Source organism: Perca fluviatilis, chromosome 24 (assembly GCF_010015445.1).
Source record: "Perca fluviatilis chromosome 24, GENO_Pfluv_1.0, whole genome shotgun sequence".
Taxonomy (NCBI): domain Eukaryota; kingdom Metazoa; phylum Chordata; class Actinopteri; order Perciformes; family Percidae; genus Perca; species Perca fluviatilis.
This window is the reverse complement of record NC_053135.1, coordinates 9,603,283-9,623,118: the sequence shown is the minus strand read 5'-3', so window position 1 is coordinate 9,623,118 and position 19,836 is coordinate 9,603,283. Positions and strand designations below refer to the sequence as shown.

The 19,836-nt window shown below is 43.4% G+C and overlaps 2 protein-coding genes across 18 annotated transcripts in view; both read right to left on the bottom strand.

Annotated features, from left to right (window-relative positions):
* Nucleotides 1–184: 184 nt before the first annotated feature.
* LOC120554586 (probable ribonuclease ZC3H12C) lies at nt 185–15,593 on the bottom strand. Its single transcript, XM_039793570.1, is given in 8 exon segments — nt 185–3,969; nt 3,972–4,081; nt 4,084–4,968; nt 5,185–5,291; nt 5,956–6,190; nt 6,300–6,439; nt 6,597–7,471; nt 15,478–15,593. Coding segments are annotated over 7 exon segments (2,862 nt in total). The 5' UTR covers nt 7,403–7,471; nt 15,478–15,593; the 3' UTR covers nt 185–3,390.
* Nucleotides 15,594–17,030: 1,437 nt separating this feature from the next.
* LOC120554297 (mitogen-activated protein kinase kinase kinase kinase 4-like) overlaps nt 17,031–19,836 on the bottom strand; it is a 36,978-nt gene continuing 34,172 nt past the window's right edge. For all 17 annotated transcript variants that reach the window (XM_039793076.1, XM_039793077.1, XM_039793085.1 and 14 more), the window contains one exon: nt 17,031–19,682. In XM_039793076.1, coding sequence (XP_039649010.1) covers nt 19,599–19,682 — 84 coding nt within the window. In that variant the 3' untranslated portion in view covers nt 17,031–19,598. The remainder of the gene's footprint in view (nt 19,683–19,836) is intronic.

The following is a 19,836-nucleotide window of genomic DNA, read 5'->3' as shown; positions in this document are numbered from 1 at the left end:
GTTTCCCCTGATTGCCAAGACTTGGGTACTGTAAGTACTGTTATTATTACACAAATAATACCAGGCTAAATGTTACTTTTACAGGAAGATAATACGGTACAGGGCTTTCTAAATGAAATATTCTAAATGTTATTTTAAAATTGTAATACGTGTGGGGGTGGAACTACAACAATGCCAATGGATATCACATTTCGAGGCAGTACTTTAATGAACAATCACAGTTACAGTAAGAATGTTATAATAATCAATTAGTTACAGGGCTATTCTACTACTGACTAATTTGAAACAGGATTTTCATTCTATCAGTGTTGTGGCCTGTATAGCATTTCAATATCTGCAGCACAGAAGTCAACTTATCCTAATCATTTCCATTATCGCTACCTATGGCCAAGTGCACTTCCAAAGAAAACAATGTTTGTCATAAAATGTATGTCATAAAGCTAATTTGGGATGCATTCCAAAATATTCTTTCTGATCCTGAAATTTCAAGCCTTACAGAAAACAAATAGCATTGCCTCTTGACTTTATATTGTAAAGAGGCTGGTGTTGTGAAATCAATACTAACTGATATATGAAACAAAACAGAAAAACAAGACCGTTTTCTATAGAAGTAAGCCTATCGGCATCTCAACAGCTACAATCATCTCACAGTAACATCAGGACAACGCTTCCAGGACAGAAACACAGCTATGTACACAAATAAACACAAGGAATCATGCAGAAACCAAAACAAATCAAAACATGCATAACAGTTAGCTGAACATAGTTCAGAGTATTGGATGTGTCATAAGCACAATGCCATGAAGAGGCATTACTTTTGGCCCACACTCAGGTGCCACACTGACACACAGTGCCAGGAGGCCAGAGAGAAGGCGCTTCTTCAATACACACAAAGGTTCTCTCTCGTCAACAGCACGTCATTGTACAATTATTCATTATTTGTACAATGTGACACGTTGGACAGGAAAGAAACCTGTGGGCTTTATGTAGCTGGCTTGTAATGAACTGGATGATGAGCTCACTCTGTAGACTTTAATTCCTTTGTGGCCATTTTGAACTTGCGTTACACTTTGGTTGGGCTCTACCTGATCAAGTACACCTAAGCTAGTCAAAGATAGGCTAATGCTGCATTCAGAATATATAACGCCCTACTAATATAAGTGCAACGTTTGCCTGAATTTCAATTTTTGGGCCATCCCAGCATATGTTACATCTGAACAGGTCAGGTGTGCAATTACACAAGGACATGTTGGCATAAGCTTCGTAAGTGCTCAGGGAGCCTCCTGTGTGTGGAGAAATTAAAACCCTTCTTCAAACTACCGCCCTGTAATGCACTGTGCACAAAGATATTTAAAGATTTTTGTCCTTAAAAATACACAAAAACACTTCCCATTCCAGTTAGCTAGCTAAATGTCTGTCCACATTTAAGCAGTTGTTATTCTCGAGATCTCTTTACTGACTGGATCATTTCGGGTTCTATGAAGCCCTCATCTTTTTGTAAAGGCAAACATGGTCTTATACATTTGCAAACAGTCCAGGTAGAGCTTTGGTAGAGTGTTACAGACATTAAAAATGGCCACCATGGGATATGGGACTGGCCCAAATAGAAAACTTTACTTATTAAACATGGTTGGGGTTTGTTCACTTAATTCATGATTTAATAGAAACAATAGAGAAGTTAATGATAAAAAATAAATTATTATTCCAAGCATAACGTTGTATAATGTTACTTTAAAAAGGACTTAATAAAGAGGCTAAAAAAAGCTTGAAATGAACTGACCCCAACCCTAACTGTGATAAAACACACTTTTGTTTTCAAATGGTCATTTAACAAGTAAACCAAAGCATATATTTCTCACATGATTGAATTGGAGCTCCTTTAGAAAATAAGCCAGCTTTAAAACCCAAAAGCACAGATAAAGAAGTTGTGATACCTAAACATAGTAGGCAGACAACTCCTCTCGTTTCATAACATATTTGAAATAATTGTCTCAAAAGCAATTTCCACAAGATTAAGAGTTGGAACATCTCGTTTGGAACAGAACTGTTGTCAATGCATTTCATCATATAGCAATACATCAAGAGTGTTAGATACTGATCAACAAGTCCATGTACTGTATATAACATCAGCGACTTAGTTAATGATACAATTTGTATCAAACAAGGATTTTCTCTGTCTAGCATGGATTCAGCTGGGATCTGCTACAGACAACAGTTGACGCTGTTAGCCAAAAGCCCAGCGGGGGGAGTCTTAAATATATTTACAATACATACATGTTTTGTTCTGATGTCCAGATGTCCTCTGTCTGTAGCAGATGCCAGAGTTGACCCAAATGAAAAGGGCCAGAGAGAGATAGAGAGAGAGAAAGAGAGAGAGAGAAAGAGAGAGATGTCCCTTACTAAAACTAAGGTACACACGACAGGGTCACCCATCTCTACAGCTACAACTCTGACCAAAATACCGACGTCATCTCAAATAAGACGACCATCTTTCAGACACCCATTTTTTACCAACATGGAAAAAGCCCCACAAATGGCCAAACAACACACACACAAAGAGATTAATACAATACACAGACCTTGGTCAAATAGTAGTTTGAAACTGTCATGTGATGATGGATTTGCCACATAACACATTAAGAAAATTATTCAGTGAAATCTGTGACACTTTTCTGTATTGTTATGGAGGTAAAAAAAAAATCCCATCTCTCTGGCTTTACACATGAAAGAAAAGAAAATTTGCAAACACCGTTTGACTCAGCTCTGAGAATAAGTACAGTGTACAATGCACATTATGTGTGTGTATAGTCACTACAAATCAGAATCATAATAGGTGGTGGAAATGCTTAAATTATCCTTCATATCTGATGTATGCGATACCAACTCTAAGTTATGATTTGGCTGTAAAAAAGGGCCTTTTGAATTTGATGCATTAAAAGTCCTGCATGTGAAATACACATAATAAGCTAATAAATAAATAAAAAAGACTAACTGGGCAGGTTACACATTGGAACAAGTTGCACTTTGTGTCAAAGTCAAAGATTTCGTCAAATGACTTGCTCTCCCCACACTTCTTAAAGTTCAGTGGATTTAGTTGTCCCTGCACAATAACCAGAGCTGGATTTGGATTATCTTTAGCATTTGATATCCTTGAAACCTATGCATTGTCTCATTAATGTCATAAGAAAAGAAAAATCTATACATGGAGACAATCCAAAAGCATTCCAGTATTTAAAATACCACCATGCAAACCCAACGTGCTTTCAAGTGTTGCAAAGGCAAAGTTTGCTCTGCTGATGCAAACCACCCACCGTTTGTGTTTTCCTATTTTTACTCAGACTACGTAACTGCTATTGGTTTCTAATGGGAGATCACACTTTCCTTCGTTCTTCAGTACCCCGTTTGGGCTTTCTCTGCAAGTATAGCAGCTGCCAGCTGCTGGGGGTCTGCGATGTGGGGGCTCCTGGCCATCACACGGCTCACCAGCTCCGAGGGGAAGATGTTGCACAGGTTGACGTACACTTTCTCCCTCATGTCCCCGTAGCGGCTGTGTGCGGGGGATTCTGGGTGCTGCGGCATGTAGGAGGGAGGAGCGTGGGAGGGCACTCCCAGGTGAGCGCTGTGAGGCGGGTACGGCGGGAGAGGGGTGCCGGATGGGTGAGGCGGGTGCGGAGAGTGGGCTGGAGGCGGCGGATGGTTTAAGTAATGTGTCGGGGATGGGTGGAGAGCTGGGTGGGAGGTGTGGTGCTGGGTGTAGCCGTCCTGTGCCCAGGGAGGGGCGTGCCAGGATGACTGCTGGGTGTCTGGCAGGCTCTGATAGGCAGATGGCTCATACCTGGACGGCGGCAAAGTAGGCTGTCTGTAATACGAGTCCCAGCTGGGCAAAGCTTTTGTCCGGTGGTGATGGTGCGATGTAGAGAGGTGTTCATACAGATGCGAGTCTGACACGCTCTCTCTCGCTGCGGGGGCCACAGGCAGCGGCCGAGGAGAGCCAGGGGGTGAGGGTTGGACTGGGGCAGTGAGTGGTAGTCGCCTTGGGCAGCTGGAGCGGCAGCCAGCGGCTGGTGCTGGAGATGAGGGGCAAGGGGTGCTGGGGCGGTTGGGGAGCCTCTGGTGGAGGCTGATCGTGAGCACAGCTCTGCCCACGTGCCATACTCAGGTGGTAGCTATGCACTCCTGTATTAGACGTGTGGCTGTGTTGGAGATTTGTGTAATCGGCTGGATGAAGGCCACACAGTTCATGGTTCGATGCGGCATGGTGGGGATACAGCCGGCTGTGGGGATTAGCAAAATGGATGCTGTCTTCCAGTAAGGTCTCTGGAGGGCACACGGGACACGGCCTCTCACTGTACGAGTCGCAGCTGCTCCCGCAACTCACGCTGCTTTCGCTGCCGCATTCGGAGCCGGCCGAACCCATCGAGCCCACCCGCATGTCTGTGTCATTGGGGAAGCGACAGTCTGGGCTCCGTCTGGAGGAGAGACTCAGGCCAGAGTAAGCACGCGTTACTGAGTAGTAGCTCAAGTCTGGAGACTCACAGTGAGGGTAAAGGTCATGGCTGGGGGCTGGTAGGCTATGAGGGGTCACTGCTCTGGACTGCTGGTCCTGGGAAAGGGTGAAACTGGATGAAGGGCCCCCTAGGGCTGAGGACATGGGTACACTCCCACTGCCACTGCCACACATACTGTTCTTCTGGCTTTCTGCCCTCCCCTTTGCCAGCTTCTCCTCAGCATCACTGTACGACAGAGCTCGGATGCTTGGGTCGGACTGCCTTTTCTGGGCACCTTTTTTTGCCTCAATGCTGCCAGCTGGCACACTGTGGCTCTTCACCAACCCAGTGTCCCCCTGGTTTCTCGTGGCGACACACGTCTTGGCACTGGCACGCAGCTCATCAGCCACAGCACGCTGAGGCTGAGCACCTCTTTCTGGGTGGTAATACTTACACTTGTGGCCGTAAGTGCACTTCTTTCCTGGAGGCAGAAGGTCTCACTTTTATTACACAGTAAATATACAGAAAAACAAACATTATGCAATATGTGACCGGCACAACTGTTGAAGACACACCACTTCACCACCACCCCCACCTAACGCATACATAATGCGATCGTCAGATTGGCCTATGTGTGTTCTTATAGCCCAGATTTTAATTAAGAAAATTAAATGTGTTGTGTGTTCTGTGTTCTCACCGTATGGACAAGGCTGTTTCTTCTGCTCAGGCATGACAGGTCTTTTCCTCAGGAAGTTGTCTAAGCTGGGGCCATGACGACCAAGAGGGTCATCTGGGGGCATGAATCTGAGAGAAGGGAGGGGATGGTTAGAAAGGACAAGATAGTTACATGGCAATAATGACAATAGTGTTTTTAAAAACATGGCATGAAAATTTCACTTTATGAGTTTTTTTTACATTAATATGAGTTCCCCCAGCCTGCCTATGGTCCCCCAGTGGATAGAAATGGCAATAGGTGTAAACCGAGCCCTGGGTATCCTGCTCTGCCTTTGAGAAAATGAAAGCTCAGATGGGCCGATCTGGAATCTTCTCCTTATGAGGTCATAAGGAGCAAGGTTACCTCCCCTTTCTCTGCTTTGCCCACCCAGAGAATTTAGCCCACCCATGAGAGAGAGACAGCATGGCAGTTAGTCAAGGCCTCTAATTCTCAATGTAAAATGATTGGGGGAACTGGAGGTAGACAGAATAAAACAAGCTGTAATTCTCCTTTTAAAACCAAGTGAAAATGTCAGCTGTCGTGGCATTTGTTAAACCAAATGTCAGATGTGATAGAGTAATAGCTGGGAATGAGATACGAAAGGTGAATTGTAACTAAGATCTCGGAGTTCAAAATTACAGACACAAATCCTAAATGTCACAATTCTTTGAACACATCCAAATCATCACATTTAAGTCATCAAGATCGATCATATTGACAGAATAAGTCCCTGACTGATCCACCTCTACTTACTTGTCATTGACAAAGGAATACATGAGCAGCCGCTCATCGATGAATTTCTTCCACTCAGGCTTCTCATTAGCCAGGTCTCGGTAGTTATCATTTGAGACGATGATGCCGTCTGACTCATAGGCCAGCTTGACGATGAAGCGGTCGTCGTAGCAAACCACGCGCCGACCTTGGACACGCCGCGAAGGAGTGAAGACCAGGATCTTTTCCTTCTCTAGGCGACGCAAGATCTCCTGATCTGTGTCGGAAGGAGTTTTGGTAAGGTTGAGAAAAATGCTGTGCCAGAATAATCTCCCAACTTTATCAAATGCGTTGTGCGTTTGTTTCAATCAGCCTGCTGAACTGACCTGTTATAGGGGCGTCAGGGCGGGACTGCTCTTTCCTCCACGCAGGCACAAACACTGTGATGTCATGATGGCCACGCTCTAGGAACCAGTCTACAGCCAGCTGGATGCCCTGGCAGGAAAACACTTCCTTGTTGCCATGGCTGCAGGACATAGTTAAGAGGCAGAAGATAACAGCACATTGACATTTGGGGGTTTAATGTAGGTTATTCAGAAATAAAACACATACTATGATGTAAAAGGGTATTTTACAGTGATTTAACTGTGTCTTTATTAAAACGGTTACCGTAGACTGCTCACCTCATCGCTACATTACTGCCATCCACCACAATTGGCCGCAGGTTGTCCTGGTCACACAGAGAGTCGGACGGACAGGGCGAGTCTGACCTCTGGCTGTCCAGCAAATCCGAACAGGCACAGGAGGACGAGGAGGATGAAGAAGATGAGGTAGAGGCTAATGATCCAGCCGGCTGCTCGCTGTCTGACTTGGTGCCCAGTTTGACCAGCTCTCCCAGTATGTCATTGATGAGGGTGTCGGGGCCAAGCTTGGACAGCACCAGTCGCACTGTCTCCTCAAAGTAGCCCAGCTTCAGGGCAAACTCCAGCTTAGCCTGGTACTCCTTCCCGCCAGCCTCGGCCGCTGGCTCTGATGAGCAGGGATTGGACGGAGGCTCAGGTGGGTGCTTATGTGGGGAGCTGGGTGAGGAGTGCGCAGGGGTGTCGTGTTCGAGATCCGATGGGGGTTTAGGCGGGGGCTCAGGAGGACCCTCAGTGCCTAAGTCCACACACTGGGTCCGACAAAGTGGCTGGTGGGTGTTCTTACTGTGAGTTAACCCTCCTTCTCCTCCATCCGGGTCAGCGAGGGGGGCGCCGGAAGACGGCGCCGGCTCGCACTCTGCATCAGACCCGGCATTTTCCTCCACCACAGCCGGTGGAGGGGAATTGGCGGTGCTGCTGTTGCCAGAGCTCTCCCCCTGCTCCTCCATAGCAGGGGGCACGTCAGCACCGCCAGCCTGCCGGTCGGCCCCTGCTACGTGGAGATACTCCAAATCCAGCCCCAGGTCGAGGTGGCCTGTTCCTGCCTCCACATGGTCCTTCTGGCCCATGGATCTGTCACAGACATCCAGCACACTGGGCTGACTGCTGCCCTCTCACAAAGCTCGACTCATTGGTGCCTAAAGGAAGAGAAAGAGAGAAGGATGAGTATGCAATTTAAAAAGGAAAAAGTGGGGGCTGACATCCCTTCAAAAAACCCCCTTTAAAAACCACCTTAGCTAGTAAAGGAAAGTGGTCATCATAATTAAGTTGATTGATGAATTGAATGAAGATACCATGAAAGTAATGCAGTGTCTGAAAATCTAAAATGTTCTTTTTCTAATGATCACAGCTGGAAATCAAATGAAAATCTATTGTTCTACAGGTTGAGATGACACTCAGAGAATATGATGCTGACAGGGAAACTGGGTAACTCCCTTAAGTGCAGAGAGATACTTAAACTAATATTTGGGTGAAATAATAAGTACGGTGTTGGTAACAGGTGCAACCAGTCCACTGAAATTCCTGGGGACTCATTTGCATGTTTTGCTACATGATAATTCTGAGTCAACACTGACTGTCACTTTAGGAAAATCTGACATTTTACCTTTATTTTCCTAGGAAACGTTTTGCCATAGCTGTTTACACTGGCTCTGACTGGTTGTCTCGGCAGTTGGGACTCCGCTGAGGCACAGACTGGTTGACTCAAAGACCCAAGGGGGGCCTCTCTCACCCTAATTAAGGGACTCCCGCGTTTTTTTTAGTCTGGCACCGGCGTGTTTTTATAGGGCCACGTCACAGCACATTAATCTAATGGTCAACAGAGGGTGAACTGTTAAAAAAAAAAAAAAAAAGGCAGCAAGCCGTTAGCGATGGGCCCGGCAGACCCTCCCCCCTTACATTCTACCTGGTAATTAAGTTCCATATGCTTCTTCCCACTGGGGTGGTGGAGTCACTCATTAAAACACTGAGGGGCTCTGAGGCTACGGAGCCCATCAACATACTGCATTCAAGCAACAAGGGCATGGGATCTGGTTCGGCTAATCTGATTGGTGTCAAAGGTTTAGCTGCACACAAATTACAGGGAGCACTTTGGAAAGTTAATCTGAGGTCAGGAAACTGATATGTTAAACTGTAGAGGCAAAATTACAGGCCTGCTGTATTCTGACTGGACAGAATGAAGTCTGATGAAATTTCGGCTCGAAAGTATTCATATCGAAAATAAAATATTTTCCCACAAGAAAACAATAACAGCGAATTCTACAAATGTAAATGTGCAGTTAGACTTAGCCTAAAGCACTTTACTCAAAATCATCTGGACTCAAAATTATCTGGACAACCCAGATGATGGAAGGGGAAGTGACTTAAAGATGGTGGGTGGGGGGGGGCTGGAGTGAGAGCGCATTTTATGAAAAAGGGCTGCCTAGCAACGCGGCTGAGCTACTGTTGCTAAGCTACAGCTGTTGAAAGCATTCTCCCCTCCAAATGCCAGGACAGAGGCTGCAGCGTTCAGTCGACACCACACACACACACACACACACACACACACACACACACACACACACACACACACACACACACACACACACACACACACACACACACACACACACACACACACACACACACACACACACACACACACACACACACACAGGGAGGGGCCGGCTTAAGTGTGCCTCACTGGCAACCCACCCCACCACCCAAGACAACAATAGACCTGCTATTAGGACTGGGACCTTGGCATCAACAAATGTGGGCGTTGATGGTGCCTATGCACATATGAAGACACACACATACACAATGTCTACCTCACAAAGTGACTGTGACTGAGTTGGGACTATTGGGAACATTTTAGGCTCACTCTACTCGGCTGATGGTCTAAACAGACACATCCAAACTATCTTTCCATTTCCATTTCTCTAAAGCTTGCTATCATCTATCCTAAACTGGGAGAGAATATGTTGCATCAGTTCATCCCTATATAAAACCTCACTACTATTATAGGTACAGAACTGTCATTAGCAACAAGTATCAAAAACTGTCAGATTCGTAATGCTATGTATTCTTAGATCAGATAGCGCCTTAATTTAAAAACAAATTTGCCAACTTCACACTATTTTATTTATACAAAAGTTCTCGTACAGCAGCTTGTGTATAACATTCAACATTCAGAAGTTTGGCTTCTTTATTAAAATGGGAAAAAAAATAAAAATTCTATAGAAAAAGGTACATTTTTGTATTAGTACCAAAACTCAGGTATCATATCCGCATTAGATGATACCCAAAGAGATAATCATCAAAAAAATATTGAACCAATATACAATGGGATACATTCACAACAACGCAGAATAATGAAGTGGTAATGGGTTCCTGACCCATCTAATCTAGGGATGCCACAAATCATTCATTTCATTATCGGTTATTCTGCTGGTGATTTTCTTGATTAATGGATACATTGTTTTGTCTATAAATATAATAATCCTGTTTTAGCTGCTTAATGGCAGAAATCTGAATACTGTGCTTTTCACTGTTGAAGCCTGTTAAATGTGTGATCTGATTAAATGTAAGTGGTAGGATTTTTACAGTCTTCTAGTGTGGTCCAAGGTCCACAGGATAATGCATTCAGTGCATTGTGGAATTCCCAAATGAGACCAACGGCAGAGCCACCTCATCACCATCTCCAGAGCTCCAGGCTGAGTGGGTGCATCTTTCAAACATCAGCAGCACTGCTGGCTTTGATGGAGGCCGTAATGAATATGTAACACAGCCCTTACAGCGCTTTGTATGTGGAAGCTTTGTGTAAAAAAAAAAAAGTGTCTGTGCAGTGGGTCAGAGAGGGGGTAAAGAGGTTTGGGTTTGAAAGGGGCGGGTGGGGGCCCGAGGGGTTGTCTGGCGGTATACTGCTGCATGCCTGATACTGTGCAAAAAGGTATTTGTAAAAAGGGGGCTGTCCCAGTCAGAATAATCAACCGGGGGAATAGTGTGTGTGTGTGTGTGTGTGTCTAGATGGCGCTTTCCCCGCCAGCAGCAAGGCAACAGACGTCTGCTGAGCGGTACTCGCAACTGGTGTCTCCCCTTCACACACGCACGCACACAATAGAGCGAGAATAAGGACGCAGCCGGACACAGTCTCTGACTGACACACACACACAACCCACACACACAACCACACACACACACACACACACACACACACACACACACACACACACACACACACACACACACACACACACACACACACACACACACACACACACACACACACACACACACACACACACACACACACACACACCTATTTACTTCCTCTAGCCTCATGTGACCCAGATAAGAAGCTTTCTTTCGGTTATCCCCCCCCAAAACCACACAGCATTGGCACATCCCCCCCCCCATCAAGTTTCATATCAACACAGATCACACTGTTTGAATGTCAGACAACTACCACAGCTGCAGGCTAAAGCAAAGTGTAGGCAGGTGTAGTCCTGTGACTGGAGGCTGCACATAAAGCTGTAGTAGTTAGACTGACAGTCACAACTGGGCCCTGTGGGACCTGTAAGACTACTTTATCTTTTCTGTACAATATTTCACATCCAAAGCCATCATTAGACAGAAGCTGGACTGCACCTTCTCCTCTTCATTCTGAACTTAGCAATGTGAACTTTTCATGACTGACGTCTATTTAAAATGCAAGGAAATTCAGTGATTTAGGTCATGTCAGTTAAATATTTAGGTAGTTCAGCATTAAAAGTGATTTAGGATGCTACAGTCCTGCTGCCTGTCATGCAGATAGCACTTCTTTAACTAGGGCCCTTTGCATCATTTCAATGGCCCTAATCAGACATGGGTAGTAAACATCCCAGTTGCTTTTTTTAAGATAGAGATCAGAACCGCCACAGAAAGAGAAGCTAAAAAGTAAGATTTCAGTATATAAATCAGGTGATAGGCACGCTTACCAGGCCTTAGAAGATCAACAAAGAATGAAGAAAGTCAAGTAGATCAGCTCATTTCCGCACATTTGAATCCTTGAAAATCAGACTGGAAAACACTGCAGGTGAAACGGAAAAGAAACAAGTCCCAAACTTCCTAGAGCAGCTACATGCGAGGCTGACGCTCGTCTTTGCTGCAGGTACAGCAGAGCATCCAACTCCAGCCAAACGCCTCTGTCCTCACTGTCTGAGTGTCTTCCAGAGCTGTGGGAGCTGTGGGAGCTGTGGGAGCTGTGGGAGCTGTGGGTGCTGTGGGCTCTCTCTCTCTCTCTCTCTCTCTCTCTCTCTCTCTCTCTCTCTCTCTCTCAGCAGGCAAGTTGGACAATGAGTGGCAGAACAGATGGACCAACAATGTCTGCCATTCCCTCGTTTGGAGTGGCTGCTTTTCCACCAATCAGAGCAGAGCGGCCATATAATGAGCTGCAGACACGAGGGGAGGAGGAGGGGAGTGGCTGTGGGCAAATGCCTGCAACACCCAGTTACCCCAAGGCACGCGTAACACACACACACACACACACACACACACACACACACACACACACACACACACACACACACACAACACACACACACACACACACACACACACACACACACACACACACACCTCAGTCTGAAAGGGCTTTGCCTGTGTGGCCGATGAATCAACGAGGGGGTGGGTGGCTGAACAATAGAGCTGCACAATGGGAGGCTGGGGGGGAGGGAAGCTGCAGTGTGAAGGCTGGTGCTATTACGGCCCTGGGCAGCAATGGAGAACACCTGGCTACAGAGCACCACAGTCACTCTCCGCTCTTTGTCTCGGGCTGGGGGAGTGTTTCAAAACAGAAAGAAAAGACCAAGGCTGGCTGAAAGACTAGCGTGGCCTTTAAGAGAGTGCAAAAGGAAAGAGAGTGTGGCAGGGCTGAAAGGGGAAAAAGGACAAGTGTGGGGGGCGAGAGACATCAAAAAGTTTTATGTCCTCATGAGTATGAGGAGGGGACCTGTTCCTCATTGTTGCAGCACACTTGGGGCAGATGACTCGGAAGCACACATCTTTGCCTTTCTGTCTTTTATGTGATTACGGAAGCCAATGTGCAAATAACAGAATTTGAATGATTTCTAAAAAAAGTCACGTCCACGTTAATATGATATCGAAAGTAATATAATAGCATAGTTATTTGCAACAGTGTCACTGATGCAAATACATAAATGTTTCCCCTTGCACAGTTCACAAAAAAACTTAAGTTTTGACTGAACTACTTTCGCTGGCCACTTCAGTGCTGCAATACCCTACTCATTGTAGGAATATGCACACAATATTTCGCAATGTGGCTCTCTGGAAACGTGGAGAGAACATAGATAGAGTTGAAAAAGGAGAAAGTTAAATAAAATGCACCAAGCAAGCGAATATGTATTAGCTTTGCATCAGACTAAATATTTGAGCTGTCTACACATCCCAAAGACATTTTCTACTAAAGCAAAAAGGACTCTGGATCCAAACCAAGATTTTCAAATAATAGTTATAATCATATACTGCATAATAATAATAATAATAATAATAATAATAATAAGTAATAATAAGCGACTGAGTCTTTGAAAAGCACTATATAAATTCAATTTATTATTATTATTATTATTAATGGTCTTCACCTTTTTTACGTCACCGTTTTCAGAATACTCTATTATAAGATGTAAGAATAAAATAAGTAAAAAGGTTGACTAATCGTTTCAGCGCCAAAAATCATGTAAGGAAGGAGAAAGACAAATTTAAGATCTTTATTGTTCAGAATGTGTATTCATGACTGCTGATACACAGTGAGAAAAGGAACAATTAGCGTATTAGTCAATTTATTTATTGTTTCAGTCAAACTGCCAAACATTCTCTGGTTCCAGCTTCACAGCTGCTTTCCCCTCTCTTTCTTTTAAATCGTTGTAAAATGAATTAGGACCGCAACTGATGATTTTCATTATGGATTCATCTGCAGATTATTTCCTTGATTATTCCATTTATTATTTTGTCTATAAAATGTCTCACAGCCCAAGGAGATGTATTCAAATTGCTTGTTTTGTTCACCCATCAGTCCAAACCCCAAAGTTATCCAGTTCACTGGAATATGAAAAGCATCAAATCCCCACATTTGAGAAGCTGAAACCAGAGAATGTTTTTAGATTTTTTGCTCAAAGAGCATGGCCCAGTGTCATAGTTTTACATAAGACTGGAAGGCAGCATGTCTGCCAACCGAAATATTAATTTAGTGAGATAAGGTTACATATCAAGCACAATTTATCTTGGCAGCAAGACGGTAGTATGTAATCTAAAGCAACAAAAAGCAGTCTGTGCGTCAGTGTGTTTTAGTGTGCGTTCTCAGTCGACTTGCCAAATAAAATAAGATTCCTTTCAGCTTAGTGGCTCAACAGGAAACCAACTGCCTGATTAAATAAGAATGTGCTCTGAGTCAGAGATAAGGGCGATGAGGGGAGACACAACAGCTGACCAACTGCACAGTATCACACAGACACAAGAGCACCCTGTTGACCATCTGTCTTAACAAACAGGTGTCTGTGTGTCTCTGTGTGTGTGTGTGTGTGTGTGTGTGTGTGTGTGTGTGTGTGTGTGTGTGTGTGTGTGTGTGTGTGTGTGTGTGTGTGTGTGTGTGTGTGTGTGTGTGTGTCAACAACTGCAGCACCAGCAGCAGGGTGATCGTTTTTCCTCTCTGGAGACAGATTACACTGAATGCACAAAAAACAAACTCAAGCTATGGAGTTCAAGAACGGCAAAAGAAAGGTTTTGAGAAGATAAAACTTACAAATTAATTCTTTGTAGCATTGCTTTACTTTGCTCTCAATTCATGTTCTTGATTAATCTTTGGTCTGTAAAACATCCGAAAACTGTGAAATATGCCCGGCACAAGTTCCTAAAACTCAAGGTGACTTCTTAAAATGGCTTGCTTTTGCTTGACCAACAGTCCAAAACCTAAATATATTTATTATCACTTTAAAGTTTAAACAACTAGAATCAACAAGTAGGCCTACTCACAATTAAGAAGCTAGAACTAGGGACTGTTTGGCTTTTTTTGCTTGAAAGACTATTAATTGTTGCTACTTAATTACTATTTTTAAGGTTTTTTAGCACAATTTACAATCGAGGCCAGGTCTATGCACATTTCTACCAAGCACTGCACCTAAAGAGCCATTATAGATTAAGTCAGGACGTCATGGCAACACTCATCAGCTCATGTGTCTGCTGCATGCATGTGTCTTTCAAATCAATACTCATTATGTGGAAATCAGATAAAGTTTGAAGATGAATGAGGAAAGGCAAACGGCCGAAACACCGCTGCTGCAGCTCTCAAACCAATCAGATCTTTAAAATGCAATGAAATTAACATTTTATTTGCAAGTTAACTTAATGGCTTATAACTATGGGTTGTAAGCAGGATCTTGTGCATTAATAGAAGAGGGGTTGTTTGACTACATCAGCCCTTGAAAACGGCCCTTTGCAAGGAGCGTTGGAAAAGCCAAAAGCAGCAGCCAGATTCCCAGTCCACAGTTAAAAAGTCAGGGAGGAAGTAGGCTACAGAAGTCAAAAGAGAGGATGAAATAAAAAGACAGCTGCTGGGGCTCGTGCTCACACCACCTCCCCCTGCCCATCATCAAAAGCTGTGAACCCAAAACCCGGGACTGCTACTGCTCGGATCCTCAGGGAGCCATTATCAGCCATTGTGTAACAAAGACACAGCTGTCAGAGACAGCACATATACAGATGAACACTAGACAGGTTGAAGAAAAAAAAAAAAAAAAAAAAAAAGACTGACAGGGTCTGGCGTGCCCCTTCAGGATTCCAGCAGAAAAAAGAACTAGTGGAAGCTGGTGTTTTGCTCAGGCCTTTTTCACTCCAGAGCTCACAAACTCCATTTCCTCTAGTTGAAATACATTTCCACCTGGTTTTCGAGTCAGACAGGTGATGAACACCACAGCAGCATCCCCCGCCGTCCGCCTGTTGAAGGGGCTCTAACCCACAGAAACTACATAATGGTTGTTGGGGAGCGCGCAGGAGCGTGCACGGTCACTGCAAACCAACACCGTCACGACCTCCCTGCAGCTTTCACCCACACCAACCTGCAGCTCCTCTAGCTAACAAGCCCGCTCGGCTAACGCTGTATACGGGTACTCACCTGGTCAGGGCCGCCGCTGGAGCCGCAAGATTAGTTTTGTGATAAAATGAGCAAATGTTCCCATCGCATACTGGCGACGCAAAACATCCGGCTGGATTGCAGCGTGACCCAGCCAAACTGCGTCAAGTTACAGAGACTATCGAGGCGGCTTCCGCTCTGACGGTATTTCAGAATAAAAGCAAATGCGTGATTCAATTACGTGTTTGAAGCGTTTTACGTTGAAAAATAGATGTGACATGTATCTTAACAGGAAAACTTTTATTGTTCAAAATACAAAATTTGGTTTGTGGAGAGAAAAAAAGGTTGATGACCCTGCTTCCGGAAGCTATATTATTCACATTGACCTCATTTGCAATACATTTCTTATTTGGAAAAAAACAGATAATGTCTCTATAGTAAAGTTTAAGATAATGCTTGTAACCCATTATTAAACGGTTGGCGTAAATAGGAAACTATATGGTACTAGTTGCCTTCTATCGAGGCCAACTTTACTAAACTGCCAACATGTTTGGGAAGCATATAAAGTGGGAAGGGCCGTGAAGTGCGCAACGGCGCCTTCTTGTGGTCAAAATAAATAATTAAGAGTACATTTTTATTTAAATTAAGATTTTTTCCTCACTGGAATATTTATTTATTTAATTTACAGAGATCTTCTAGCATTTAAATTGATAGAATGTGTTGTTAATAGGACGTTTTATAAGTATTTGCTAACCATTTACAATAGTATGAGGCATGTGTTGGAACAGAGTATGGGATGGATACCCTGTGAAGATTTATGGAAGGTCAAAATTGCCAGGATATAGAACAGGTGAATTAATATGAATGAATATTGATACCAGGCAAGCTAAGCAAATATTTAGATGTGATATACAAGAAAATGGGCTTTAACATAAACGTCTACTTAATACTTCAACTACAATTCAAATTCCAAAATTGTATTTTACTCCACTACATTTATATGACAACTTTCGTTTACTAGCTCACAGATTATGATTTTTACATGCAAAACACATGATTTACTTATTTAACCAGGAAGTCCCATGCCATACTTGACTTCTTTTACAAGATTAGGGTAGTTAACAGTCACATAACATTTTTAATTTACATTTAAAAATTGCATTAGTCTAATTAAAATAGTTACATTATTTGTGAAACATGTTGTGTATATGGCTTTTGCATGCCTAGTATGTAGTATTTTAAGTTTCCCAGCTTATAAAATATGATGCATTGTTATAGATGCAACAACCCAACGGTGTATAAAATAGTTTGAGTTAGCTCCACCTTGACAAAATACTACTTACATACACGTACAATGTATCAGTACCTTTACTTTTGATATTTTATGTAGATTTAGCTAATAGGTACTTTTACTGTAGTAGTATTTTTAACAAAGGAATTGTATTGGAATCCTAACTGTTGAAATCAACGACACCACATTGTAAATTACTTCTGATTTTATTCAATGGAAAAAAGACCTTCAGGAAAATACAGTAATTCCCATAGTACACACAGAGAGGACATAAATTAGAGAGGCATGGCAGAGAGACGTTTGAGGGGGACATGTCACCTGGCACCTGGATGGTAGAAAACATTTGATCCATGCTGCCACACAGCCAGGGGCACACTGTGCACTAAGCAGGATGTAGAGGAATCTGTGAAATCACACTCTAGACGTGTGTAAACGTGAGCAAAGGTTAATTATTCCTGTACACAAACGTCTAAATGATAGTACAAAAAGGGAATACAAAATACAAAAAAAGGGAAAAACTGCCCTCAAAATAAACCATAAATATTCATATCGATGCACATTGGTTTAACAAAACAATTGCTTCTGTAAACATTTTCAACATAAGGTGTGCATTACAATTTAAAAACCACTGCAGTCGCAAACTTGTCTGAAGGGTTACATAATAAAAATAGCAGAAACAAGACTAAAAACTAAGTCAGAGTTAAAAATATGCCGCTTAGTTCACGCCGTCTGAAGTGGTTTTGTAACACTGCTGTTAGAACGTGACTTTCTTTGCCTTTCACAGATGATCAGGACAGTGAAAGCATCTCATTCCCATGTTCTGCAGCTCTCAGCAGGTCCCACCTTGGACAGTGAAGGCACCACCTTTACTGAGAGCAGGGTCAAAGAGTTAAGTTTAGTGGGGGTGGGGGGGAGAGGACCTTGCAAATTCCATGAATCCCGTTATATAGTTTTCTCATTTATACATACACACAGCTGCAGGATGGATTCTACAATTTAACAGGGGAATGAGAATGTCTAACATGAACATGATGTCTAACGTGACAAACAAGTCGCCTTGTCATTCGGGTTTTAAAAGGATGATAGAGGAAGAAATGTAAAAAAAAACAACAACGCCAATTCAATTCTGGGATGGAATAATGATCCAGTTAAAGTATTTGTCTCTTCAATCCAGACTGGACTGAGTAAACAAACGAATTGCCTGTCTGAAGCTCAAAATAGCAAAAGGAGGTCCAACATTGTGTTCCTACAGTACACAAAATCCAAACTTCTTCACTTTTAACTTTTAAACCCGCAGAGGATTTTGAGCAGTTTTAAATCAGCCGGAGACCCTACTAAGGCAACTGTTTAGCTAAACGTTAAGCTAAAAAGTCTCCTTTAAATTTGGATGATAGTGTAAATGGGAGATTCAAACGTCGTGCAGATGGAGGACAATCAGCTCATCCTGATTGTGTCCTCTTTTTGTGGAGTGTGATGTTCAAAGCTTCTTCTCAGCCCTCTGGATCGATGCACACTGCCTTTTATTCCATTCTGCCCACTGGCCTCCATGCTACCTTAATGACCACCTGCTAATTCTGCATGTCTAATTCACAGTTTATCCTAGCCCTACTTATGACTGATGTTAAAGGGAAAATCCACCCGAATTAAAAAACAAAAAAAACAAACAGCTTTTGGTTAATGCATCTCACATTTCGGGGTCCATTTGTGGTTTTGGTTGGAGTGTTTTCATATTTCCACTAGATGTGAAAATGTGCAACTGCAATAGACAAAGCAGATTAAGGGAAAGCCGGTTGACCGGAGAAGCAAATTGCAACAATGACAGCGCGATGATAAATAGGGTGGATTTTTCCTTTAAAACTCATCTATGGGTGTGTCCTGCATTCTTATGATTTATTTATGTGCAGTAAGTCACATACAAAATATACAGTGTACGAAAAACTGGAGCTAATTTAGTCGATAACACCAAAGCAACATGCTGTCATAAACAGGGCTACTTCTGTCCGACATAACCTACAGTACGTGAGGCAATGTGGTAAAAGACGAGATAGTGTCTGTAAAACCTGGGAGAGTCTGAAGCCTACAAGGTTGATGTAGTTAGTATGTACAAGCTGATATCCAGTACCCTGTATTTAATGGATATAGATCAAGAAGGTCCCTTAAAAAAATCTTCACTTTAAGGAGAAGGCAAAAAAAGTGAAGAGAGGCAGATTTACATGTCAAGCCTTATTTATGTGGCGGTGAAGTAGTGTTAAATGACATGCTTGACGTTGAAATCTACCGTGGTGGGAATAGGTATTCATTTCACCTGAACAGGACCGGGACTAGACACAGCTACAAACGGCTACACTCAAGGTGTGGCACATAAAGTATTTGCCTTCTTCGATACAGTAATAGCTGCGTTTAGCCTCTTTATCGTCCCTTCAGTCATTCACATGCTCAGTGTTTTCTCCATTCACACACGTACAGGATGCAAAGTTTTTACTATGACACAAAGATTTACCATCAACAGGCAACAGATCCCACATCCTGCAGAGGAAGAGGAGGAGGGGGAGCAGCTCAAAGGTTGGGTGAGAAAAACCTAGAGGCTCATCAGGGGTTTCTGTTGTCGTAATATAGTTTACTAGTACACTCAGTGGACTCGGACAGAACACACCTCCTTGCCCCTAAACACACACCCGTCCCTGGCTTCTTTTCATGATTACAGTCCTATACGTTGTTTGTTTGCCCGAGCAGGTCGAGAGGAAGCCGTTCCCTCCATCGAGATGCTCAAGGCTGTTCTCTTCTTCATCGGCGTTGGTCATAGTCACAATCGTCATCTGTTGGTCACTGCTTAGGTATGGTCGTCGTGTTGGCTGGTGTGGTAGGATGTCGACTACCAGCTCATGAGGGAAGAGCGTCCCAGCGTCATGAAGTACACCTGACTGGCACCTCCGGCGCGCACGGAGGCGAAGAAGACCTGATAGACGGGGAACAACGAGAAAAATCCATGATGCAGCGGGTTGTACTCAGGGAGGTAAAGGCTGTGATCTTTTTAGTATCTGTGGAATATTATCCAGCACAACAGAGAGCTGGAAATCAATTGAGACAGATGGAAAATAGAGAGAAACAGT